This window comes from Ammospiza nelsoni, chromosome 3 (genome assembly GCF_027579445.1).
Source record: "Ammospiza nelsoni isolate bAmmNel1 chromosome 3, bAmmNel1.pri, whole genome shotgun sequence".
NCBI classification, from domain to species: domain Eukaryota; kingdom Metazoa; phylum Chordata; class Aves; order Passeriformes; family Passerellidae; genus Ammospiza; species Ammospiza nelsoni.
This window is the reverse complement of record NC_080635.1, coordinates 37,118,354-37,143,221: the sequence shown is the minus strand read 5'-3', so window position 1 is coordinate 37,143,221 and position 24,868 is coordinate 37,118,354. Positions and strand designations below refer to the sequence as shown.

Genomic DNA, 24,868 nt, shown 5'->3' with positions numbered 1-24,868 from the left:
AAAGTCTTAACACACTTCCTACTACCAAGATGAACTCATAAGCTCTTCAGACAGTCTTTTTCAGTCTCTGACTCACAAGTGACTGGAAAAGTCACTTGGAGGAATCCATAACTGTTTTTTTAGTTTGTTTCACCATTCTACACAACTCCAACACACACTTATAGGCCTAAAATAAGCAGGAAAACTAAACAAAGCCATGCTGGACTATGCATGAAGATAATGCCATTCTTTAAGCTTGAGTTTACACTATTCTATCCATCATATACACATATTTTAAACTAATCGAGTCTGTATTCCTGAGGGCTCCTGGAAAAGAGTACAGATTTTCATGAATGATATCTCTGTCATAAGCTTATGATTTGGAAATAAGTCTTACTGGTTCAGAAGGCAAAAAAGTCATGAAGGTTTGGTATAAAAGAGCTCAACTGTGCTGAAAGAGACTCAGCAGTAGTAGCAGTATGATGAACACATGGTACTGCTATAAAACAAAGTTCTTCCTGGGTAAAGCACTCAGAGACACTGAAAGTATTGTTTCAAATCCACATATTTTTCCTCATGCGTGCCTAGGCTCCTGTGCCAATATTTTATATAACTGAAGGAAGTACTGAATATTCCCATTGGAAGACTGAAATTCTGGCTGACCCTGTGCTGGGGCACAAACGCCACCCCAAGCCACATCACTTTCTGTTACCCTGTCCAGACTCCAGCCTCTGCCCCATCTCCACAGTCCTAGAGTGCTAAGCTGTGTATTGCCATCAGTGCTGCACCATTTCCAATGGCAGGGAAAAGGAAGGATTATATCCTTGCAACTCATCTGCTAAGGCAGTGGAGGAAATTTATTCAGCTCCCTGTAAAGTGCAGTGGGGAGCCCAGTCTGGCAATTACTCTCAGAGCAGCCGCAGAGGATCCTGGCCAAGGGACCACAAGGTTTCCTGGGACTCCCGCTCCTGCGTGGCCCATCCACAAATCCCTGTCACAAGCTGTTAGTTAAAACCACAATACAGACATAAATAAAGGAGTGTCACATGATTAGCTATGATTGAAACTGATAGGTGCTTTGCCTGAGCTAATAGCTAATGACTCTGGGATACAGCTCAAAAGACTGCATTTCACATACCACAATAGCAGAAGTGAATGGATACACTGTTTAACTTTCTGCAAACTATTCAACAGGCACAGACCTTGGATTGTTGCTTCTTTTTTTTTCCTATAGGAACGACAAACAGAGCAAGAAACCTCAAACTCAATACACTGTATTACTGAAACAATTAACAGACATTCTTAATTAGCTTACTGACCAGCTGAATGACAGGTTGTTACAAATGAAGAGTGTTATCCCATGTAGCACTGGCTCGCTAACAGGCATTGTCTCATAAGCAGAGGAGAGAAACTTAAATACTTCCAGACTTTCCAGAAGAACTGGTAAAGAATTTGTTTTGGCTTAAGCAGAACATTCTTCATAAGCAAGTAAAAATTATCCAGCTTTCTTTTATTTGAGTAATTAAAACAATGTTTGGTGTTTTTGGTATCTGATACATGTTTAATCTTCTGATATTTCAGAGTATTGATCTTGCAAAGAAACTACTGCAAATGAAACATTAATCCTGCAAATGAATCCACACCAATTTCTGACAGTCTATTTGTTTAAGAACTTCAGAAGCCAAACCATGAGCTTCAAGGAATTCCAGACAGTTATTTTATTTTATGAGATGGTATTTTTAAGACTATTCTAAAGAAAAGAGGTTTTAAAAGTGCTCTAAGAGAAAAAGTACCAGTACAAAGCACAAAACTGTATCGCTTCTCCTTCCTAAAGAAGATAAATACCAAAATTAATTTCATGCAGCTGTCAAAAAAAGAAAATACCTGAAATTTACCTCCCCAGGAAATGTTTTCTTAAATCTGAACTTCAACAGGGATGCTTATACAGTTGAATGGATAACTTCAACAGGCATATCACTGCTGTCATCACTTCCACACTACACTATGATTGTATTGCACACAGTAGCATCAGTATGTTGGGTTAGGCTTTAAGGGCTACCAACATATTTTGCTGTTCCGATTTCTAACTAAAAAACTTTGATGTCTTTGTTTAATATTTCCCATCATGAAAAACTCATCAACTATCTAAGCCCAGTTTTTAAAAACTGAATGCATATTCTCAAAGTTAAGTACCCAGCCAGTGTATGCCCTTGTCGGAATGAAGGAAATGCTTAGTGATTTGCAGTCAGAATCTTGACCATGATACAATGTTGATAATTTCTGACCTTTTCCAGCTGCCACCTATCATTTGGCTTTATTTTGTATTCTATTAAGTCTGACAGCAGACAGAAATGTGTTGCTCAAACCAAAACAAACTTTTCCTGTAAAAGATATTGCTGAAACAAAGTATTAAATAAACTGTCTCCATAGAAATTTATCCCACTTAAGATGTTGGTTAACTAATATCTGTTGATCAGACATACTAAGCAGCATTTGAAACACATTTGAATGCATATGTGAGAGTTTTGATTGCACTGAAAAATGGACAATCCTTATAATTTGCACAAGTCTTTCCTAGTGTTCATCATTAATGTTACTTATTAAAACATTTCAATAATTAAAATAAATTAATTAAAACCATTAATTTATCAAAAATATGCTTCTTTTGTCTGCTATAGATGCTATATTGAGATTTTCTTTAAGATGATTTTTCAAAGTATCACTATAATCCACCAAACTTCACTTCATGATACCAAGACAACTCTAATTCAGGTGTCCTTTTGAACAGAGGTGTAACAATTATGGACCTTTTCTGCAACACCTTTTAAAGAACTTTGCAAGGGAAGCTTAAAGCATCATGCAGCAAACCACTAAAAAGTGAGGAATGGAACATATACCCCCCAACATAGCAACCTGGAACAGACTTGAATTTGAAGTACCACAACAAGAAGGGGGGATCAGAAGACAATATTTCTGAAATTCTTGTAGTGAGCATTTCAGAGAGCAGTCCAGGTCCTCTCAGCAGTTACATGAGGAGGAATGAACAAGGATAGGCAGACATGACTTCATAGCCAGCTTCTCTTCTGGACATTTTGCCATGTGTTCCTTTCATCAAGGTAAGCAATTTCAGTATCTGTCTCTCTCTAGAATAACAATGGTTTTTAATTTTGTTTTTAAACTACAGATGCTGGGATCACTAGAAGTATCTTTCTGTAAACCTATACCCAAAAATATCCGTAGAAGAGCACAGCATTACATGTCAATCTAGACAGACAGAGTCTGATTTAGAAGAATTTTTTGCAGTACCAACTTCTCCAATTTCTTGCTGTTTTGAAATTTTTTTTACATTGAAGCAATGAAGAGACCCAAATAACTTTGAGGAAAAACCCCATTTTTTAGTGATAATATTACTGCAATGCAGTTACCATAGGAAAATGGAAAACACGTGAATATACTCAGTAAAAACTTTCAAAGTGTCTTAAGGGGTGAAAAAAGTAGTGCTCAATTATCTTTATATGGATTTTCATGGACAGCAGGCAAGTGCATTCTTTTCTGGATTTAAATGCAAAGAAATTATAAGCAAAATCAACAGGACTCAAGAATATCAATACAGCCTTTACTAGGTACACTACTGACGCTGTAGAAGGATTTTGGGAAATAAGATATCCTGTGTCATAATAAAGGTATTTTTATTAGAATTAAAATTAAAATCATCTGAAGAGGAAGAATTAAAGAGAAACAAAATCTTCCTTATCTGCTTGCTTTCTAAATAGGACTTAGTGAATCAGTGGTCTAAGATGACCAACTCCTTGGATTTCAGAAATAAAGGAGTACATGGATATAAAATATTTTGCAGGACACTACACCCAGTCTCCAGCTTTTGAAGGCATCATTATAGCGTGCTCTCCAAAAATTTACTGCTCTCCATCTTAATTGCCATTTTTGTCCTACTGCTTCCATTCTGTCTGTTTCCCAACTTCAAGCCTTTATTTCCTCTACATCAACAATAAGCAAGTTTAGGTAAAGGTTTGTTTTTATATTTTTATGTCAGCAGCAAGTTTACGGGCTGCAGTTTAACATGCTTTATGATATATCCTGCAAAAAACATTGTGGTACTAGGAAAGAGTTTGATGAGCCACAACTTTTTTGTGGGACATATCACTGTGGGCTACCATGTAACATGATAAGTTATCCTGGAGCAATCACCATTAACATCTCCCAGAGAAGAAATAAATGCTGAGTGCTCCACTCAGAGAAAAGAGAGGCAGCCAGGAAAAGTGAATTGACTTGAGAACAAAACAGAACCATCCAAAACACTATTTTCTTCCTGTAACATATTTAAAAATTCAAATAGTAATGATACTTTTGTAGTTTTCTTTCCACTTTACTTCACAGTGCTGAGGAAGCTTCAGAGAACAATCACAGTTAAACAACACACACACGTGTGTACATGTATTTACAAAAATTTGTCTTTATTTATTTATTCTTATTAAACTGGGAAATTTCATTTCTCTTGTCCCTCTACTCTCCCTGTCCTTCTGAGCTGGGAGACTGACATATTTTCATTCACCTTTTACTAGCTTGCTCTCATGGTTGCTGTCTTTGGTTACAGTCACTTATGGTATTACAGACAGCTAAGGAAAGAGAAGGTCTGAAAGAATTCCTATGTCATTAATGAAAAGTGATTGTAGGCCTGCAATATGACCAGATTTTCAACTGTCTGTGCCATAATGTCCTCTGAACTTCAGTTCAAGGTGGCTCCAGTTGCTAACTGTAACAGTATGCACTTGCTTGGAAACTCACTGCAGAAAATGCACTCTCTGTGTCTTGGAAATTGAATATCCTACTGGTTTTGAATGAGATACATTGAGGGAATTTAACTAAGGTAGGGCAAGGAAGAATGTGCTGGGAGATGAAAAATATTCCACCGAAGATTATGAAAAAAACCTCAGAGCACTAAAATCAAAGGACCTGTAACTGAAGAGCAGCTGAAATTAAAGGAAAAAGAAGGAGAGAACAAGGGATGGGGAGAAACAGAATGGTAGAAGCTACACATGCACACAAAACCACAAAGGAGATCCTGATACAGTTTTAATCCTGTGCTTTTAGTGTGGACCAAGAGTAAGTTCAGCAAAGCCCTAATCAACTTAGTTGACTTGTCTACAAGAGGCCACACACAAATCTTTCAACCAATCTGCTCTACAGACAGTAAAGTCGTCTCAGGATCCCAGGATATTTAATAAAACATTTCTGAAGCCAAATACACAATCCACCCTGCAAAAAAATGTATAAACACTGATGATTGTTGAACTAAGTATGGGTATCAAAATTATCCAGCATCAACTCCAGAAAGGACTTGCTACTAATGGCTACTAATAGGGAAAGCTCATTTTAGTATTGCATCTGAATAAACAGAGAGAACCCACAGACACAGCAAAGCAAATATGAAAGAAACTGCAAACCTAATTCTTTAAAAGTAGGTCTATTAAGCACTTAAAAAAAAAGCTGCCTTTCCCAGTTCAAGGCATATTTAACATAAATAACAAGCATTGACTGGCTTCAAAAAAACAATAACATTTCAGATTCAAATTGAAAGGTAAATGAGTCACTTAGATCTATATTTATGGCAAGGTCTTAATGTTCTACAAAATGCCATTCTACAACTCCAATTCTAAATTGAACTATCACTGTAACAGAATGCCTCTGAAATCCTTACTATGCTCTTCTTCAAGATGGACACTGATCAATGAAATCTGTAAAAACTGAGAACACGCACTGTTCTAAACTAGGAGGCAGTACCCTTTCTTGAGTCTTTCCAGGGAAATACTGAAAAAAAGTTGTAAAAATTGGTGACTAAGCATTTAGTAAGATTTCAAGTCAGACATTAGGGTAATGCAAGCTTATTTTCCCTTTTCTCCCCCTTTAAAAGGAGATAGGAGATAAAAGAGCACTCATTGCAAAGTGTAAGACCAAGGAAGTAAATTTGTATTCCTTTATCTATGAGTACAAAGAGAAATATCAAAAAATAATAAGCAACTATTAATTATCACACTTATTTCCAGATTTTTAGGATTGCACATTATGATGCCATGCTTTTTAGACTGACCATTTTAGGAAATAGAGATAAATGGTTGTAAACACAGGTCCTGTTATATTTTTTCATGTAAAACCCATGAACTTTCATTTGAAAGTTCATGTGCTTTAACACTTGTTGAAAAAGAAAAATGAAAATTTTAATATGCTTGAAACAGACAATCATTAAGAACTCACCAGTGTAAATTAAAAGTGCAGATCCCAAACCAATCATTTGAAAATTAGTAAAGTTTAGCCTTTAATGTTCCATATGCAAACTTAACTCTGGTCTTTTAAAAAAATTTTTGGCATGCAACAACCAAATTAAATTTAAATTAACTTCTTCCATTGCCTTTTGCAGAATGGATTACTTTTGAGCATCCTCATGTCAACTTATTAGAGATGGCAGGAGACTGAGACTAAGGAACTGTGATTTTTAAGTTCAACATTCTGCCCATAGCAGGTGGGCCTGACAACTACGTCACCTTCACCCTGCTTCTGACTGCACCCTACTCCTGCTCCTGTCTCTTCCCCATTGCTGATCCTTTCCAAACTCCTTGCCCATCTGTGAGTAAGGGATTGAGGTCTCTTCCCTCTTTTTTCTGTGGGGTGAAGGCAGGGGTTGTACACAATTTAAGAGCCTCTAAAAAATTCACTCTCAGCTGGAAGAAACAGCCAGAAGAAACACTTGTAAAGGGCATTTTGCACCACTCTTCCATCTCAGGAGTGATGAGAGATGTCCATTTGAGTGGAAGGCATGCTCTGTGCCAGTGAATTCTTTGGATAATTTTGCTGCCAATATCTAACAAGCATTTGTGAAATATACTGGAAATACATACAATATTTGATGCTTGAAAATTGGCTAATTTAGGTGCATATTACTGGAAGGACCAAAAGCAAAGCAACCTTTGTGATAAACTTAAAATTCACACCTTCAACGATAGAGTCATAAAGTATTTTTTAGCCTGAAAAATAACGTACTTATTCTCTAACATTACGTCCCAAAATGAGCGGTTTTTCCTGAAACCTCACACATTATTGCAGTCTGAGGCATGCATTCACCTTAAAGACATTTGATCTGAAAAGCCACATTTCAGAAAGGTAATAAGCAATAAATAACAGGATTTTACTGACTTCTTAATCATCTTTTCACATATCTTTATAATCTCAACATATATATATTCAAATATATATGCAAATATAAAACCACATGTTGCTATTAAAATGCTTTCAGGATTGAAAGAAGATACACAATTTTGAACAGTCATATGAAAAACATTATGTGAACACAGTATTTTTAAGTGAACTAAGGTTTTAATGTTCTAGAGAACAATCAGTTGGCTTTCATGATTTTTCTGCCCCATTCAATGGTCAGACTCAAAATATTAGTCTTAACAGACTCAAAATATTAGTCTCAAATACTGTAAAACATATAAAATTGCTGAATAGGAATTTCCATGAGAAAAAGAAAAAGCTATGGAAAAAATAATTGAAACCAAAATGTCAGGGACCCAAGTCCACAGAAAATAAAGACATTATCTTGAAGGAGAAAGAGGTTCAGAAAATTGTTACTTAATAAAAATGTTACATTCTCAAAATAATTTTCTTGCAGAAAAGAAGCTCAAATGTGTCCTTTCCCTCCAATTGCTGGATTTTTTCTTTTTTTTTTCATTCCTTTATAATAGAGTTTTAAAGCTACCTGTCTCAGCAAGCCTTAGCAAACATTTCTTACCTGTGTCCCAACAGTCTCCTGAAAGCAGCGCCCAAGCTGAGTTTTAACTGAAACAGGAAACATATGAGGAATGGGTTGTTGATTTGTGTAAGTTGTATGTCCTTTCTGGGTCTTCTGATATGGAAGACCTTGGTAAGAGACCTGTGGATGTACTGGCTGAGGTACTTTCGCTTTTTGTCCTGTTGATGTGCTGTCAATCCTTGACACTTGATGGATCTGAACTGAGGCTTCAGGGGGATGTTTCACATGGATATTCACTATGTTAGGAGGGAATTTCACTAAAATAATTGAAGGAAAAACACATAAGAGAAATTGGTAATAAAATATGTGAAAAAGACATCTTAGGCACCTCTAAGACATTTCTTTTTCGTAAATCAGAATTTTTACAGAGTGCCTTGAAGTGACTGAAATATAAATGAAGGCCAAATTTGGAGGTTAGAGGGAAGGCTAAAGAACACATCGAGTCTCATTAACAAATCAAGAAAACGAAAAATCTTCATGAAAGAAAGAACAACATTATAGGATTGTAAAGACTGCTAGATAAACATGGATGTCCAAATTGGCTGGTATGACATTAATATTTGTGGTCATACTGTGTAATAAGAATCCCATTCAAAGTTCCAGAATTCATACTCTACTAGGTTATTTTTGGATATATAGTAAGCTTTATTTTCATTTTCAGATCCATCATCTTTCTCTGGAACACAGAAAAAGCTTCAGATTTCATCTCTTCATCTTTATGTACCTGCCAAGTCCCAAGTTCGCCCCTGCAAGAGCTGCCAGCATCTCAACCATCTAAAATCACCACTCCCTTTGTTGAACTTTGAATTCAGGGTTTGGCAGATAAAGGGGGAGGAAATGATTTTCAGACACTTCCGTTTTTAAATATGGTAGCAGTTTTAAGTCTGGGAATGTAGACTGAGACCCTCCAGTCAACGCAACCTGCACAGAACTGCTTGTGACCCTTAAGCCTCTTTTCACTGGAACACAAAATGCCCTTTAAAGTAAATCAAATTAGTGGGGTGGGCAGGGAGGAGAGGTGTGTAACAAGCCATGGAGTTTGTAAAGCTGCATAGCTAAGTTAGCATTTCCCGTGTCCAGCTGGGCCTGTCTTGTCAGTGAGTACTGCACAGGCTGCCTGAGGCCACACAATCTATCAGGCAGCACCCCTTCCAAACATCAAGAACCAAACAATACCATTTGATACAGCTTTCTCTATGATGCACACTGCACTGTTCAGTCTTCTGGATTATCTCCTTGTCTCCTGAAGTTTGAACTGTTCTTTAAAACTTGATTAGGTAATTTCAGCTCTAATCTTCAGGAGGCATATGTCATTTATTGGAGCTATTTTAAAATTATAATATTTTGGAGAAAGTGCTTTTGGTTTTTGACATTTTCATTTCTCTATGCACATAATCAGTATTAATTGGTCTCACACAAGACTTCCTTAAAAGAAACAGACGTGTTTTTACACTGACTGCATTGTTTCATTTATGAAAATTGTCAATGTACTCGGACAGAAACATCAGCAAGAAGATGGTAGAAAGTCAGCAAAATATGGCCGCAGGGTAAAGATTTTGCCTGTAGCTGAAAACAACCCACGAGCAAAATGTATACCTACATGAGGTCTGCCAGAGGCAAACCCCCAGGGGAAAGCTTCAGTGTTACAAGCAGAGGCAGTGAGGTCCTTTTCAGGCTGTTAGACTGGGTTTGGAGGGCAAGACAAGACAGCCTAGTCTGTCTGTAACAAGAACAAAACTAACAAAACTCACCCCAATATTTTTATGTATGAAGAGGGATCCCTTCAACTAGTTTCTCTAGCTGCTAAATCTAAAAAATACAGTGATTCAAAAGAAATAGTGATTCAAAAATATAGTTTCTCAAAAGAAATCACTGAATTTTTCTGCTTTAGTTTCTCAATCCATCCAGAGATGTTCAGATGCTGAAAACATCAATTTTAGGCTGGGTTCTCCCATGCAGTATTATTGTCACTATCCTCTCCAGGCCTTGGATCACTGCCTAGATGTGCTCATTTTTATTTTTGCCAGCCATTTCAGTATGAATTGTTTTATTCTTTCCTTTAAAGAAATAAAATATTCATCTCTCAACAATCCAACGTCCTCATTTGGACATGTAAAGAGAAGAAAAGGCATTGTGACTGCTAATGATTCCAATGAGGATTTGAAGGTCGGGAAAAAATATTCAAGAGGTCAGACTCTTTAGCAATGAGAAACCTATTGTGCATTTTAGGAGAGAATCTGAAGAGTAACTATGTATTAAAATTTTGGGGGTTGTGGTCCACGGTCTCAAATTATTTCATCTGGAATTACATAGGCAGAGAAATAAACTGATGTTTTGCTAAATGTTTTGGTAATTATATTCTCTTCTTCAGATGGAGGAGGTACTCAAAAGTACTTATAAAACATTGCCATTTCCAGGACACTGTCAACAGTTCCTTCACAGCTCTGTCCTTTTCTGAATACAGAATTACTACATTAGATTATATTTATCATAAGTATCTTTTAGCAAAGTTATTCAGAAACTATTTGTCAGTGACTGAGCCTCCTCATGTCTTTCCCTATATATTTTCTTTTTATTCAGAGATACCAGCCTTGAAGAAGTAATTTTAAAACGACCCTTGACCAAAAATCAATCTGGCAATTCAAACAAGAAAACAAAATTCACATTAGGTCCTAGGTTGAGAATCTGAGTTGCAGGGGAAGGCATGCTCTGTGCTGGTGAATTCTTTGGATAATTTTTCTGCCAACATCTAACAAGCATTTGTGAAATATACTGGAAATACATACAATATTTGATGCTTGAAAATCACTTTATGTGGACAAGATCGCACCCAGATAAAATACTACCTAGACCCATAGGACACATAAGAAATAAATCCAACACTTCTCTTCAAAGTAATCAGAAGTTTTCACCTCACAACAAAAGTATGAGAGAAAACAGTAATCCAAAGCTGAATGAACTTTCATGTTTCAGACTTTCATACTTTAATGCATTTCAGACTTAAATGCTGTTTTCTTCACAGCATTAGCAGCAGGAAAACCCCACTATTTAAAAAAAAAATTTAATTATATTGTTATTTGACCCAGAAGGAATGTTCTATTTAAGTGAATCCTATCATGGCCTATCTACACTAAATAGTTCCCCACAAAACTAACTTATAAGACTCTACTAAGTCATGCAAGATAAATACGGCTTGTATCTTTAATTTTACTTTAGATTTAAGATTTTTTATGTTGAAAAGCATGGTCTCTTCTCTCCATTAGTAACCATAGAATCACTTGCAACTGTCTAGGTACACTGCAATTTACTCTGCTCAGCCACAATCATTGTCTTTTTAAACAGGTCTACACTTCTAGAAGAAATCCCCTGCATTTTCCCTGGACTCTGCAATTTGCATTAAATTGTGCCATAAAGCAAAGTAAATTTACCTACAGCCTCTTTTCAATAACAGTTGTTTCTTATTGTTTCAGTCATTGAGGAAAATATGCTCACATTCTAGTGAGCTCATGATTCAAGTTGTGGTGTCAATATTTGATATGTGTAGATGTAGTACTATTGTTACTGGTTGACTACTCAACATAATTCATTAAAACCAACAAGTTAAAAATACCTATTAAGAAAGAAGTTACCTTTTACACCTTGCTGTCCAGACATTGTCAGTGGTAAAGTATGAGTAGAGTGGATAACTTGTGATCCTACAGCCTTGTTCACCTGTTGCGGGTGATGGTAGAGTTTTGGAGAACTGGCAGTCTGCACAGGAATCTGACAAAGTTTACCAGTGTAATTAGGAGGGCACTGGCATTTATCTCTAGAACTACACTGGCCTCCATTCATGCATGGAAGGTGGCAAATAACTGAAATGAAAACAGAAATAAAAATGTTGTTAATGACTTTAGCTTTAGTATTATCTGACCACATATCATGCACAAGTTGAAGAGGAAAGGAATAGGGTTGCAGAGCTTTGTTCTTCATTCAGACATCTGAGGAAGGACTATCCATCTGACATGCACTTCTAGGTGCCTTGTGGTAGAATCACTTCCCTTCCCCTCCTTGTGATCTCTGACCTCTGCCTCATTTACATCTTCTCTGCATGACAAACAGAAAGCAATTCTTTCCTTAGACATCCAAGCTATTTTTTTTAATTTCATGATGCTATTAAGACAGACACTAAACTAATATGGTGTCTGGCTACATCTCTTACTCACACTTTGGTACAGATACTCTTATTTGTCAGCCACCTGTTTCTGAAAATCCTGGACTACTTACCCTTTCCTGGAAGTCTGAATAAACTCACCCGAGAACAGAAAGTACTGGGGACAAATTTTCCATTTTGACTTTTAAGTCTTGGCTGTTCTCTAGAAAACTATTTCTTGCAGAGGATCTAGATTTGTGCTTAACATTTATTTTTCAGATAAAAGAAGCTAATTTTTATCCACCCATAAAGATCATAAAAATATCAAGAGATGCAACTGAAATGATTTCATAGACAAACTCCAAAGCATTAAAACCTTGTAACTCCAATATAAAGACAAGGGTAATTATTTCTGTGCTAGCTAGCACTTGCACATTTACAGCAATATAAATTATCAGATGAAACATGAAAAATGACATCAATGAAAAATACTTCTCAACTCTACAGGCAGTAATAGGCATGGTTCAGCACTTTCTGAAAATATAATGTGGGGTGCTATAATCAATCACAATGTACACGAGCTGTCAAAATTTCCAAGAACTAAACGATGTGAAAACAACAGTAAAAATACCATAAGTTTTTGTTCAAGACAAACAGAGGTCATTTCTGTCAGTAATCAAATAGTATTTGAGAAACAGAGCTCAGTATCCATTTGTCAGATTTAAGATAAGTTTCTGACTTTAAAAAATAAGAACCTTTACATTAATCATGGCATTTTGCTGGATTGGTATTGCTTGGTCTCTAATGAATTACAATAAAAATAACAAATTGCAGATAATTCAAGGTAATTTAGAACCTAGTGTTCATTACTCCAATTGCTGTGACCTCTGGACAACCACAGGGTATTACTATTATGAATATCATAGAAGGCCAGTGTTGGAAAAGGAACCTGTGTGTTGGGTGCTGCAAGAAGACAAAACATTCAGCAGTCCAAGGAGTTCTAAGCCAGCTGTGCAATTCCCTTGGCCCAGAAAACGCTCAAGAAACACCCACTCAGCCAGGCTCATCTCAGAGCAGCCTCACATTGCCTGGACAGGGTCTGAACGCCAGTGCCCAATTGCTGGATAGGTCCATCACAATGCAAACTGCCAGAATTGTTTTTTCACTGTGCTCTGCAAAAGTGTATTTAATATTTTTCTTGTCTTATCTTATATTTACATTTAATATAAACTGACTGAAAGTACTTCAAGCTGTAGCATTGTGCTGATGGTGCTAAGTCAAACTTGGAAGGCTACCCATGACAGCACAAGCCTTACTTTTTTGGGTCCCAACCCTTGCTGGGACTTCACGATGAGTGTATAAAAGACATCCTCACAGAACTGCTGTGACTTCAGAGCAAAGTGAAGGAGGGTTGACCACAGCAGTGACTAAAGCATGACAGACACCTCTCTCTCTCTGGTACGATTTCTTCCTGAGCAGCCACAAAAAAGCAGCTGCACTGTAATAGACACAACATACAAAGAATTCTAGTGCTTTTAAAGAGGTGGTTTTCAGGCAAAGTAAAATTACACAATGAAACAATATGAAATAGCATTAAGGGAGGAGCAGTTTGGTGTTTGAAGGAAGTACAGTGAAATAAAGGTTAACAAAAGTAGTTTCACTGTGGAATTCTTTGAGTGCAAGAGGTCTACCCTACAGATTTTCTTCCCCCTCACTGCAGCGTTGAGGAAACACGGTAACATGCAAAATCCACCTTTTAAACAACATAAATATGTCCAGAATTTCTACCCAATAAATTAATTTCTTCTGTGCTACTGTTCCTGTAAAGCAATTGACATCTAGAAGGCCAAGTTGTGTGGATATCTCTGCACCACCAGGTACTCTTCACGTGTTCCTCTCCTGCAGGAATCTGGTGGCAATGAATGAATAGGCACATGAAAAGCTTTGTTTTTGAGCAATAAGTTTGTGCTAAAAGTACTGGAAAGGAAGATGCCAACAGAAAAGCACTGGTTCATATTCCTTCCCATAACTGTTTGCTTCAGATATCCACCGAAATAATTTGTGCAAACAAGTGTAAACAAATGACACTAAAAGGTCTAGTTTGACGTAAATAATTAAGAACATTTAATGCCTCTATTTAATGCCTCAGTATTTAAACATAACAGGATATATAAATTCCAAACTTCCAACATTATCATGTGGTGTAAATCACTCAGTTAACTGATACTGATTTATATCTCTGGCCTAATGTATGAGGAAGGAAGTTTAAGTAAGAATACATGAAATCTATTCTGAGAACATAAAGTTCTGTAATAAAAATTCTAAATTCTGAAATGTTCAATTGTAAGCTCAAGTCAGCCTTGCAAAACAAACAAACAAAAGGATGTAATCTCCAGGCTAAACTGAAAATTTGACAATCTCAAATGGCAAATATTTTGAGAACTTAAAAAAAAAAAACCCAAAACCTCAAAACAAAAGACCAAATAAAAAACCCACACAGCACTGAAATAAAATTTCTAATTATTTTGAATAGGTGTAAGCCCACACTCTTTGTTGCATGATTTCTTCAGGTAGTTTATGGCCAGGAAAAGGGGTTGCATTTGATTATTACACTGGTGCTGGAAATCACAGGCACATAACATCACTAGAAGTGGAATATACACACAGACCATTTGAGAAAAGTGAGCCGGAGGAGCATAAACCTTCAAAAAGGCAGAGGAAGGAACCACTGCTTTTCCTTAACAAGGCTCAGCGAATCTCTGTTTAACAAAGACCAAAGAGCCCCAGGGAAAGGACCACTTAAGATAGACACAGGACATAAAGCCAGGGTATGTTTGAACAGCTCAACCTCTCCTCAAAGTTTTTTGCTTTGTTTTGTCTTGTCATTGAGGCTACAAAACCTAGTGGCAGAATACTGCCAGAGGCATAAGGGACATTCCTGACAAAAACCAGACCCATGCTTTTTGGGAGAGGCCATTTGAAGATGCTGGGTTTGCACGAAAGTTCTCAACAGACATTCAGATAAAGGGTACACTGAAGCCTGATTCTCACTGGGCTGTTACCATTTCCTCTGAAAAGAAGAAAATAGAAGAAATAAAAATATCCATATAGAGTGAAACCCTCTAGCTCAGACCTTGATAAAAATGTGAAGATAGGTCAGCATAGGATAAGAAGAAATTTCAGTTCATGTGTGGGTATCTTACAAACTAAACTAAGGAAGCATTAATGGATCTAAGAAAGGGAACAATTTCCTCACTCAGGTCTACTGTAAGCTAAATCTCTCAATGGTCTCTTAAGGAACAGACAACATATGATTGAACAAGCTGAATTTTTTTTTTTTTTTTACTATAAATGACCACACATCCTTTAGAAATGTGGAGAAAGGTTTAAGAAAACACAAACTCTTTTAAGTATTCTTCCCATCCTTGCACATTTAATTGCTAATAGCAAGCTTTCTTGCTGAGCATCACGGTTCAAAATGAGCCAGGCAGAGAAGGTGCATCAAGATGCCCCCACAGGGAGTCTCTGAACAGCTCAATGCATAGAAAAACAACATTTGCAAGATGAATTCCAATAAAGCTGCCACAGCTATGGGTTGGAAACACAAGTACAGGGCATGAAATCATCAACAAAGCAGCTAGGAAACCACTGATAAATACAGTTTGTTCATGTAATTACATAATCTAATTTGTTTTTGATACTCAAACAACCTCAAACAGCTCCAGATAAACTAATTTAATCAAGTCCAAATGTTTTCATTTAATCAAAACAATATGTAACAAAACAAATTCCAAGCACCTAAAGCCTCCTAATCCTTTAAAAATAGCCCATGCTTACCCAAACAAGTCCTTAGGATGGAAGGAAACTCCCTTCCTGTAACCAGTGTTAGAGAAAATGAAGATGGGTTTTGAAATGTTCCTCATCAGACTCTCTAAATTCCTTTTCTTTTACACCCCAGGGAACATATGAGTTTCCCTCATCACTCTTTGCCTTTTCTACTTACATGCTATCAACAATTCAAGCGTAAGCACTATTCAATCACACCACTAGGCTTGCCAAGGAAAACCTTGAACTGCCCATGTAGATTACAGTATTTCCACTGGATGCATCACAAAGAGCAGAATAATTTTGTCTCTGAGTACTGCAGTTATCCAGCATTACTACATGCCCCCCAGCTGTTTGGGCATCTTTCATCCAGCCTGTTACTAAGCACACATAAAGCACAGGACTCCTACGCAGACCTACTGAGTGCAAATTGTCACACTGCCATATGCAACATTCTTATAACACAGTGCTCTGAAACACCACAAGCTTTAGGTAAAAGTTGAAGCCCAGAGGTGCCACAGAGGGATCTGCACAATTGCTCTAAACTTACTTCCACTTTCTAACTGCAGCAACTCCTACAGTAACTGACAAAATGCACAGAGGTGAACTACAGCAGTGATGCTATCTCTCTGGTTTAGACTCTTCCCTACCTTTTCTCCCTTTTTTTCTTAACTAGTGGTACCCCAACTTTCTAACTAATCGATCCTAAACTCTTTTCTCTTCAGATTTCTGGCTGTAATTCAGAGGTATTATGTAAAGAAGTTGCAAGTTAAAAAATAAATAAATTATTTCATTACTTTAGTAGGATTCAGATACTCTTGATATCACAAACTTGTGCTTGGGGATGCAAAGGGAGAAAAGAAAATCTTTAAGTGGTCTTAAGACTATAATACATCTGCATTCACTTCTGAATTTATCCTAATGTTTATATTTTGCCTTTTAATATTAAACATTCCATTGCAACAAGGAAAAGCAATTTTAAAAAGTAGATCTGACAGCAAGAGCTCCAGCACCAGATATAAGTATGACTTTTTCTGCTCCTAAAATACTGAAACACCTCTGTCACACCACTAAAAACAGTGAAGTGATGCCCTGCTCCTGTGACTGGCCTAGTTACATGACCATGATACTGAAGGCACTTGAGAGGTTTCTTCTGGAAAGAGGTAAAATCTGCAACACTGCAGGGAAAAACTTTGAACAGGAACACAGCTCAAACCTAATTGTATGATAAAAAAATACACAGCTCCTAAACTGGGTTCACAGCTATTGCAAATTAACATGGCTACTGACTTCATTAGAATCTGCCTTATTTTTAAACTGATGTTACCAAGAGATCTTAAAAAAAAAGTAATGCACCCCCACTTGGGAATACGATCATAAATACTGCTATTTAACCAAATTACTGCCCAAATAAGCAAGCTTTGTGGTGCTATTTCATTCTGGAGCTAATGGAGGCTACACTGTCAACTACGGAACATCCTGATACTGAAATTTGGGGAGCAAGTTCAGATCATAAAGGACAAGGCTGCAATATGTTATAGAGATACTTTTGAGTGAACATCATGACCAGCAAGAAATCCAGAATGAACATGCACCAGATAATTTCACTGTACTACTTATCTGTGTTCCTCCACTTTAAACTCACTGCTTTAAAACAACTCAGGAAGAAAAGCTGGATGTACATCTTCAAGTACACAGCTTGAAGATGCGTACACAAAAATTCAACCAAGAGACATCCAATGTGTCCCCAGGTATTTCATTCATCTCTCATTGTGGGTCCCAGTGGGATGGGAGTCTCATTGGCCCTGTATCACATCTTCCCAAACTCATGTGATAAGCCAACTATCCTCAGATGTGTCCTACACCTGTTGTGTAGGTGCCTGACATGATCACCATCTGACCAACAGCTTCCAATAAAACTCTTATTGTTACAGTCTGGAAATAACAGCATGGATGAAAAACAGTCTTAGAATATTCAAATATACTATCAGAAAAATTCAATGTATGCTGTGGCACAGAAAATGGCCTAAAGCTGTGCTTACTCAATATAGAAAGGGTATAGCAAAAATTATGGTAGTTGCAAAATGATTGACAGGAGGATTCTTACTAACAGGCATGATGCTTAGTCAATCCTTGCTAACTCTGCTTCTAATATTCTCAATATCTGAGATGATTCAGACACTATTTTGACATGAAAGGAGACACTGCTAAGGAGTCATCTTTGTCACTCCTACACTAATCATAAATGGTCAAATTTATTGACTTTATTGGACATCACCCTGATGTACTGAGTATATCACAACAGTTAGGCTTAGACTCATACTAAGAAAAACAAAAACCCCCACCAGTTGCTGTTTATCAGGAATTAATGCCTTACAAACAGCCAGGGTCAGACCTTTGAGAATGATACTAACACATACAAAAAAAGCCATTCCAGACACTTTTTTGGATTTCTAGTGTATTATTTTTCTCAGAAATAAAATAACTAGAAAAGGCTGGCTTTGAAAGGGTAACAAGTTTGCACCCTTGCTTAAAACAACCATGCTGCAGTATAAAAACTTTACAGGTATCAATTTAAGCAGTCCTGAATAACTTCTTAGTTGCCATCATCAAAGTAGGAATACTGACATCAAGTGCATGGTATCAGCTGAAAACCACCCTTCCTACATTCCCAGGGTTTTTAAGGCTTACCCTTTGGTAGAGTGTTTCATGTGCCTGAGCATGTTTAATACCAATATGTATTACTTAATGCTGCTGAAACATACCCATTTTCAATAGAACGAGAATTCAAGAGAAGGACAGGTAAAAATGAGCAACAAGCATCTTTATTGCTACAGGATCCTTCCAGACTATATTCTTCCCTTCAGGTGCCAGCTGAGCAGCCCTACCCACCTTTAAGGACACCAGGATTAATGAGCAATTTGACCATAATGACACTGGGTGGCCATTGCTCATGCACTGCTACAGTCTGAAGACATCAGTGAGCTGATTTCTCTGCTCTGACACCTATTGTCCTATTAGGCTATTTCCAAAAAGCAGACTGGACTCTCACATGGAGTAACAGCCAGCAGCAAAAGGCAGAGAAAAGAGCTCCTCCTAGACATCTGACTACTTGATTATCATCAGACACAACAGCAACACCTTCTGAGAAACACTGGCCATGCCTCTGTTATGCAATGGCTCTGAAGACCACAGAAGTAGTAAAGCTGACACTGGCCAGGGACATCAGCATTCTTACAATTTCTGGCATCTGAATAATGGATATTTAAGCTGACATGCTAAAGTTAATTTTCTTCACAGTGTCTGGTATGGGGTTGTGGTTTGGGTTTGTGCTGACCATAGTGTTGACAATGTAGATATAGTTATTGCTGAGCAGAGCTTACACAGAGCCAAGGCCTTTTCTTCTTCGCACACTTCCACATAGGCAAAGAGTCTGGGGATGCACAGGAAACTGAGAGGAGACACAGCCAGGATTGGAGACCCCAAATGACCAGAGGGATATTCTGGACCATATAGCATCATGCTCAGTGCAAAAAGCTGGGGAGGAGGAGGAAGGGAGGGACATTCGGGATGATGGTATTTGTCTTCCTAAGTCACTGTTACAACATGTGATGAAGTCCTGCTTTCTTGGGAGTGACTGAACACCTGCCTGCCCGTGGGAAGCAGTGAATTAATTCCTAGTTTTACATTGCTTGCATGCATGGCTTTCTGCTTTCTCTATTAAAGTCCTTCATCTCAGCCCAAGAGTTTTCCAGCTTTTACCCTCCCGATTCTCTCCCCAGTCCCACTGATGAGGAAGTGAGTGGCTGTGTGGTTACTGGCTGCTGGCTGGGGTTAAACCACAACAGCTGAGATTCATTCCTATTTAACCTTTTGTGCCTTCTTGAGCCACACAAGTTAGGAGTGCTGTTCTCTGAGGTTTCCTGGTCTGACAGTGAAGACAGGCTGGCCCAGCAGCCCAGTAAGGACATCCAGAAGCCAACCTGCCCTACAGGTGCATCTCATCACCCACTCACAAGTAGGCTCTTCGCTGAGCTAGCTTGGTATGGTTTGGTGAGCCAGATGAACCCCCAAACTGAGACCCAAATGGTCTATGAACACTAATCCACTGCATCCCACCATACAAGAAGACATCCCCAATAATAAAATTAGGTTTAAAATAGAAAAAGAAAAGCCACAGAAACCATATTCATTACAAAAATTTCCAAACATCAAGAGACTGGTCTCTGATTACTGTAGCATTACCACAGTGTTCATTTTGGTGTAAAAACATCTACAAGAATAAAATAAGAACAGACTCTTTAAAATGGATATTCATTAGCATACCAATAGCAGGTCATAATCCAGGCATTCATGGAAGAGTTAAAAAACATGAAAAACAGGCTATGATTTTCTGGCACTGGCTACATCACAAGAAATTGGAAAGTTTTCTAGGGAGTTGACCTTGCAGTGGTGACACAATGTGAGAATGGGATGGATATTGTTCAGAGTTTGAGTCATAAATTAGGTCATTGGAGACCAGTGAAAAGCTAGAGACTCAAATCCTGGAATTCTGAGAGAGGAAAGGAGAAAAGTCACTGCTAGTGAATAGGAAGGATAAAGGTTACTCTGCAGAGAATGTACAGTTGGAAATTCATTTTAAAAAACGACAACTTCACCACCCATTGTGGTTCTTATAACCAAAATAGATGTATAAATTGTTGCACAAGTTGTGCAAACCTAAAACACAATCAATGCTGGTCAGGTCCAGTTCTAAGCAACTTAACCATGCACAAAATTCCCCTGAGCTGTGTACAACCTCATTGAGAAGCTTCACACCTCAATGTTGTACCCAACCCTGTGCGCTGAAATGCATACAAGTACAAAAAAAATCCCTCTTCCCCCTTGTCACAAAAGGCTTTCTGCATAACTCTGGTTAGACAGAAGATGTTCTAGCACCTACATTCATAGTAACTAACATAAGAGTCTGAATTTAATGCATTCAAACAATAAATAAGAGAGGTACAATGGACACATTCACTGCAGAAAGGCAGTATTACAGCTTATGTTATGAAGCTGGTCTCCCCTGTTTACCTATGCCAGCAGTTTCCAAAGCAGGGTGTGCTCATCCCACACAGTGTGCCAGAAAATGCACTGGGATGCAGGAAGGAACTATGTTTTGTGCCATTAATAAATACAATGAATTCTCAAAAGAGTTCACTTAGTCTTTTTCTCATCCATTTTTACTTCCTATTTTGCCTATGGTTTAAAATGGACAAATAGATGATATATACAATAGTGGGTGTATATAATTTAAAAATAAATACATATTGGAGAGAGTGCTCAAAAATATTTTACTGATAGGAATGTAGAATCATTTGGGGACCACTGCCATATACATCCTATGTACAAAGGCAGCCCTTCTAAGGGAGAATTCAAGGAACTAATTTCTAAATTATGATATGAACAGCTGCTAAAAGTTTCTCTAAACTTGAAATACCTGAGTAATGTCAAAAAATTTGATTTAATCTTAACATCTTTAAATTAAACTGAAAATACAACCAAAATGAGAAATCAACAAGTTGTTTGGATGAATAAAATATAGATGAGAAATACTCTGTTTGGGTTCTTAAAACTCAATCCTCTTCTTGTGCAATCAGAAAATATCCAATTTTCTTTCTTTTCATTGACCAGCATCCCTCAAGACTTTGTAAGAGATTAGTGGGCAAAAAATAAAAGTTTGCATCTCCCATAGACTTCAACTTGATTCACATTCACAAATCCCTGGTTGAAAGTTCATGGTCCACCGTCTTAACATGTTTTTATGGATACATAGAAAACTCACTGAATTCAAGTGTGTACATCATGAAGATAAAGTTCACGTTCCAAAAGAAAAACCCAGGAATCCCAGCGCCTCTACAAAACAGGACTCTCAATACAGAGATACTCAAATCTAAGGTGGAATTACAGGTGGAATGGTGAGCACTACACAGACTACATAGGCACAGAGATGAGAATTATCTGGAGCAGAATAACAAACCAGAACAAGCAGTAGAAAGGCTGAATGGGGAAAGACTGTGATCAACAGAGCAGTGAGAGCTGCTTGCTTCCTTCTGACTGTGCTAAGCCCAGAAGGACATATTAAATACAAACTCTTTTGCTAAGAAACCTGTTAATGATAAATGCCTATTTTAACAAGTAGAGAAAATTTTCAGACTCTTTTTCCTGTACTTGCATAATTTAGAGGCAATTTCTTTTTTAAGCCAAAGTTGGCATATACTTGATCTTCAGTGAGGTGTGTGCAAAGACATTTAGTTTAGCAATAACATAGTTATAGCTGTACTAGGGAGTGTGTCTATATGAATATGCAACAATGTAATCATTCAAATAAATGCACTCAGTTCTCTTTTTACAGTACTTCAAGTCAGATGTACATAAAATAATCTCTATAAATTAAAACCATATACAGTAAAATAAAACATTATGCATTTTAACTTTGTGTTCTGTTTTGCTTTAACTTTGAGAGAAACATACTCCACATGTTTTTGAATGGCTGCAGGTGTGGATTTTGTACCATTTCCATTTGTGGTTTTTCCTATGACAGCACATCCAAAACTGTGTTCTCTGTAATAGACAGTTTGGGGAGTACTCTGAGAGCAGATGGACTTTTGCATCATGTTGATGGTGTGAAGTCTTTAAGGTGAGCAAGGAAGCAGAAACAAATTGCTAACAGACCTGTATGAGTTCAACCTCATTAAAATCATCTGACTGAACAATCTCCTTTCTATCAATTAGCATCTGGCCTCCACTGGAATCTGAGGTAAAGATGTCAATTTTGAATAATTACTTTAAGATTATGAAGAAAGACCTCACAGATGCTGTAAATTCTATGGCAGAAACCAGAACTATTTCTTGATGACAAGTTCTGATAAATAAATGGGGGAAAGAAATAATTCTTTTTGAACAGATGTGGATATCAAAACCAACAAAATCGTTAAAATACAATTTTTCTTAGTAACTTGAGTACTGGAGGCCTATAATTGAAAATGCATTAAAACCCTGAGCTTTGCTCAGCCTATAGGATGGTACACTTACATTACAGGATAGAATTGTAGTGCACCAGTATCTCAGATTAGAAAAGCCTATACTATATCACCTGGACTGTAAGTAAATTAATTCATTCTGTTGTGAGCTCAGATTTATTTGTAGAACAAAGGGAGACTGGAAGAAAAAAAGTATTTTGAATTCGTGGTCATAATTGGTTCCTCCCAAATAATTTTACAGTGGCTCTTCAGGCTAGGAAATACCTTTTTTCTACTATCTTCCATAAGGCATAGAATAATTTATAATAATAATAATAATCCCACCATTGTCATTATTTTAGCTACTCAGTTCACTGTCTGAGGAAAAATACTTGGCCTACAGCTATTACAACCTTGCTGCAAGAATATTTCCAGCATAGTCATCATTTGTACACATTGAATTTCAAATTACCAGATAAAGCAGTGGATAAATCCTAATGTCCTTTTCATTTTTTTTTCCTGAGACACATACACTGGCAGATTGACCAACTTCTTTGACTACTGTTGAAGAAAGTTAAAAAAGTTATTCTTTTAGCCAAGTTGTCCAAGAATTCAGAAGTTTTCATGTGCATATTAAAGGAAATTGTATTTCATCCGGCAGTAAGCCAACAAAGCCTGATGAGGCACAAATTTGAATGACTGCAAGAACAGAAGAAACAAAGCTTTTACCAAATAAGGCTACAAGGTAGCTACCAGAGACAGTAAAAGGACAAAACTGATAATACTAAAGGAATAATAAAGTTCTTGCATCACAACTTCTTCATATTTGCAAGTTCAAGTACAAAACTCAAGAATATTTCAAAGTAGCACTTCACTCTTGTGTGAAGAATATTTACTAAAGAGATTATTTACTTAAAAAAAACCCTGAATTACATCATATGCTGTTCTTGAGCTATGTAGTTATTCCAGAAATAAGCTTCTCTTCAATTCGGTTGTCTGATGGAACACATAAAATTGAAAATAAAAGAATTTTTAAAAATTGAAGTAAAATGACTTCTCACTTATGTTAAGAAAAGAAATTTTAAAAATCTCTGCGTGACACATTTGCAACTATTTTAAATCCTCCCCATGTTTATCTGCTGTGTCTCAGATGAAGCCACAGGAACAGTGTTTTGCTGGGGCAGAGTTACATAGGTCAGATATGATGAGTTACCTACACAGGCTGACATCACTCACCAAATAGCAAACATCACTTCAAAACAGAGAAGAAAGTGTCTCTTCTAACATGTTACCTTTCTAGCAACTCTTACTAAACCCAGCAAAACCAAAGAGCAAAATGTGATGGGTAAAAAACTTAACAGTGTGTACCTCACAAACTGCCAGAAGAGACTGTGATGGTAAATTCCAATAAATCAACACAAGCACTTCCACAAGATGTTGGTCTTTCATATGCCTTTACATGTCATCAAATTAGCTTTCCAATACTATTTAAAACATTCCTTTTTACCAAAAAATACTAGAAAATCCTGCTCAAATATCAGTCTTACAGTTCCTCTTCAGTGTAGCAGGACCCGTGCAGTATGTATCATAAGGAACAAAGAATTGACAACTTTAATACCAAATGGTGGCAAGAAAATACCAATCAGTTCTCTTGGACCTTCTTTCATGTGTAAAGTACAGATAAAGGCAGCTGGCTGGCTTGCCGAAGGGGCGCCTTGCTTGCATGCAACTGCAATTTTTAAGCAACACTACTCTTCAATAATGCCTGAAGTGCTTGGAGAAAATGCAATGCTAACTTCTACAACACTAACAGTAATTCATGATCTCATAGGTCTCAACAAAATTCAGGAATTCTGTCAACATTCTGTAAAATAACTGCTTTAAATTCTAAATAATTATGCTTACAAAACTCTTTCCTAGATAGGAAATTCTGCTAGAATAATAATTACATAGTGGGTCTTCTTACTAAATTTTCTTTGAATAACCTATTGTTTTAAAATATATTGGTCAAAATTTCTTTCACTGCTTTCAACAGAAGACCAAATAAAATTTGAGCAAAATGCTTCTGCTGCTTCTTGGAAGTTTCAGTCTATACGTAATTTGAAA

General features: G+C 37.1%; 1 protein-coding gene across 9 annotated transcripts in view; it reads right to left on the bottom strand.

The window, feature by feature from the left end:
• Positions 1-24,868, bottom strand: part of LTBP1 (latent transforming growth factor beta binding protein 1) — a 186,506-nt gene that overhangs the window by 92,125 nt on the left and 69,513 nt on the right. For 8 of the 9 annotated variants that reach the window (XM_059467847.1, XM_059467848.1, XM_059467845.1 and 5 more), the window contains 2 exons: positions 11,434-11,658; positions 7,784-8,061 (listed from right to left, as the gene is read on the bottom strand). In XM_059467847.1, coding sequence (XP_059323830.1) covers positions 7,784-8,061; positions 11,434-11,658 — 503 coding nt within the window. The remainder of the gene's footprint in view (positions 1-7,783; positions 8,062-11,433; positions 11,659-24,868) is intronic. The other variant, XM_059467849.1, reaches the window with a different exon arrangement.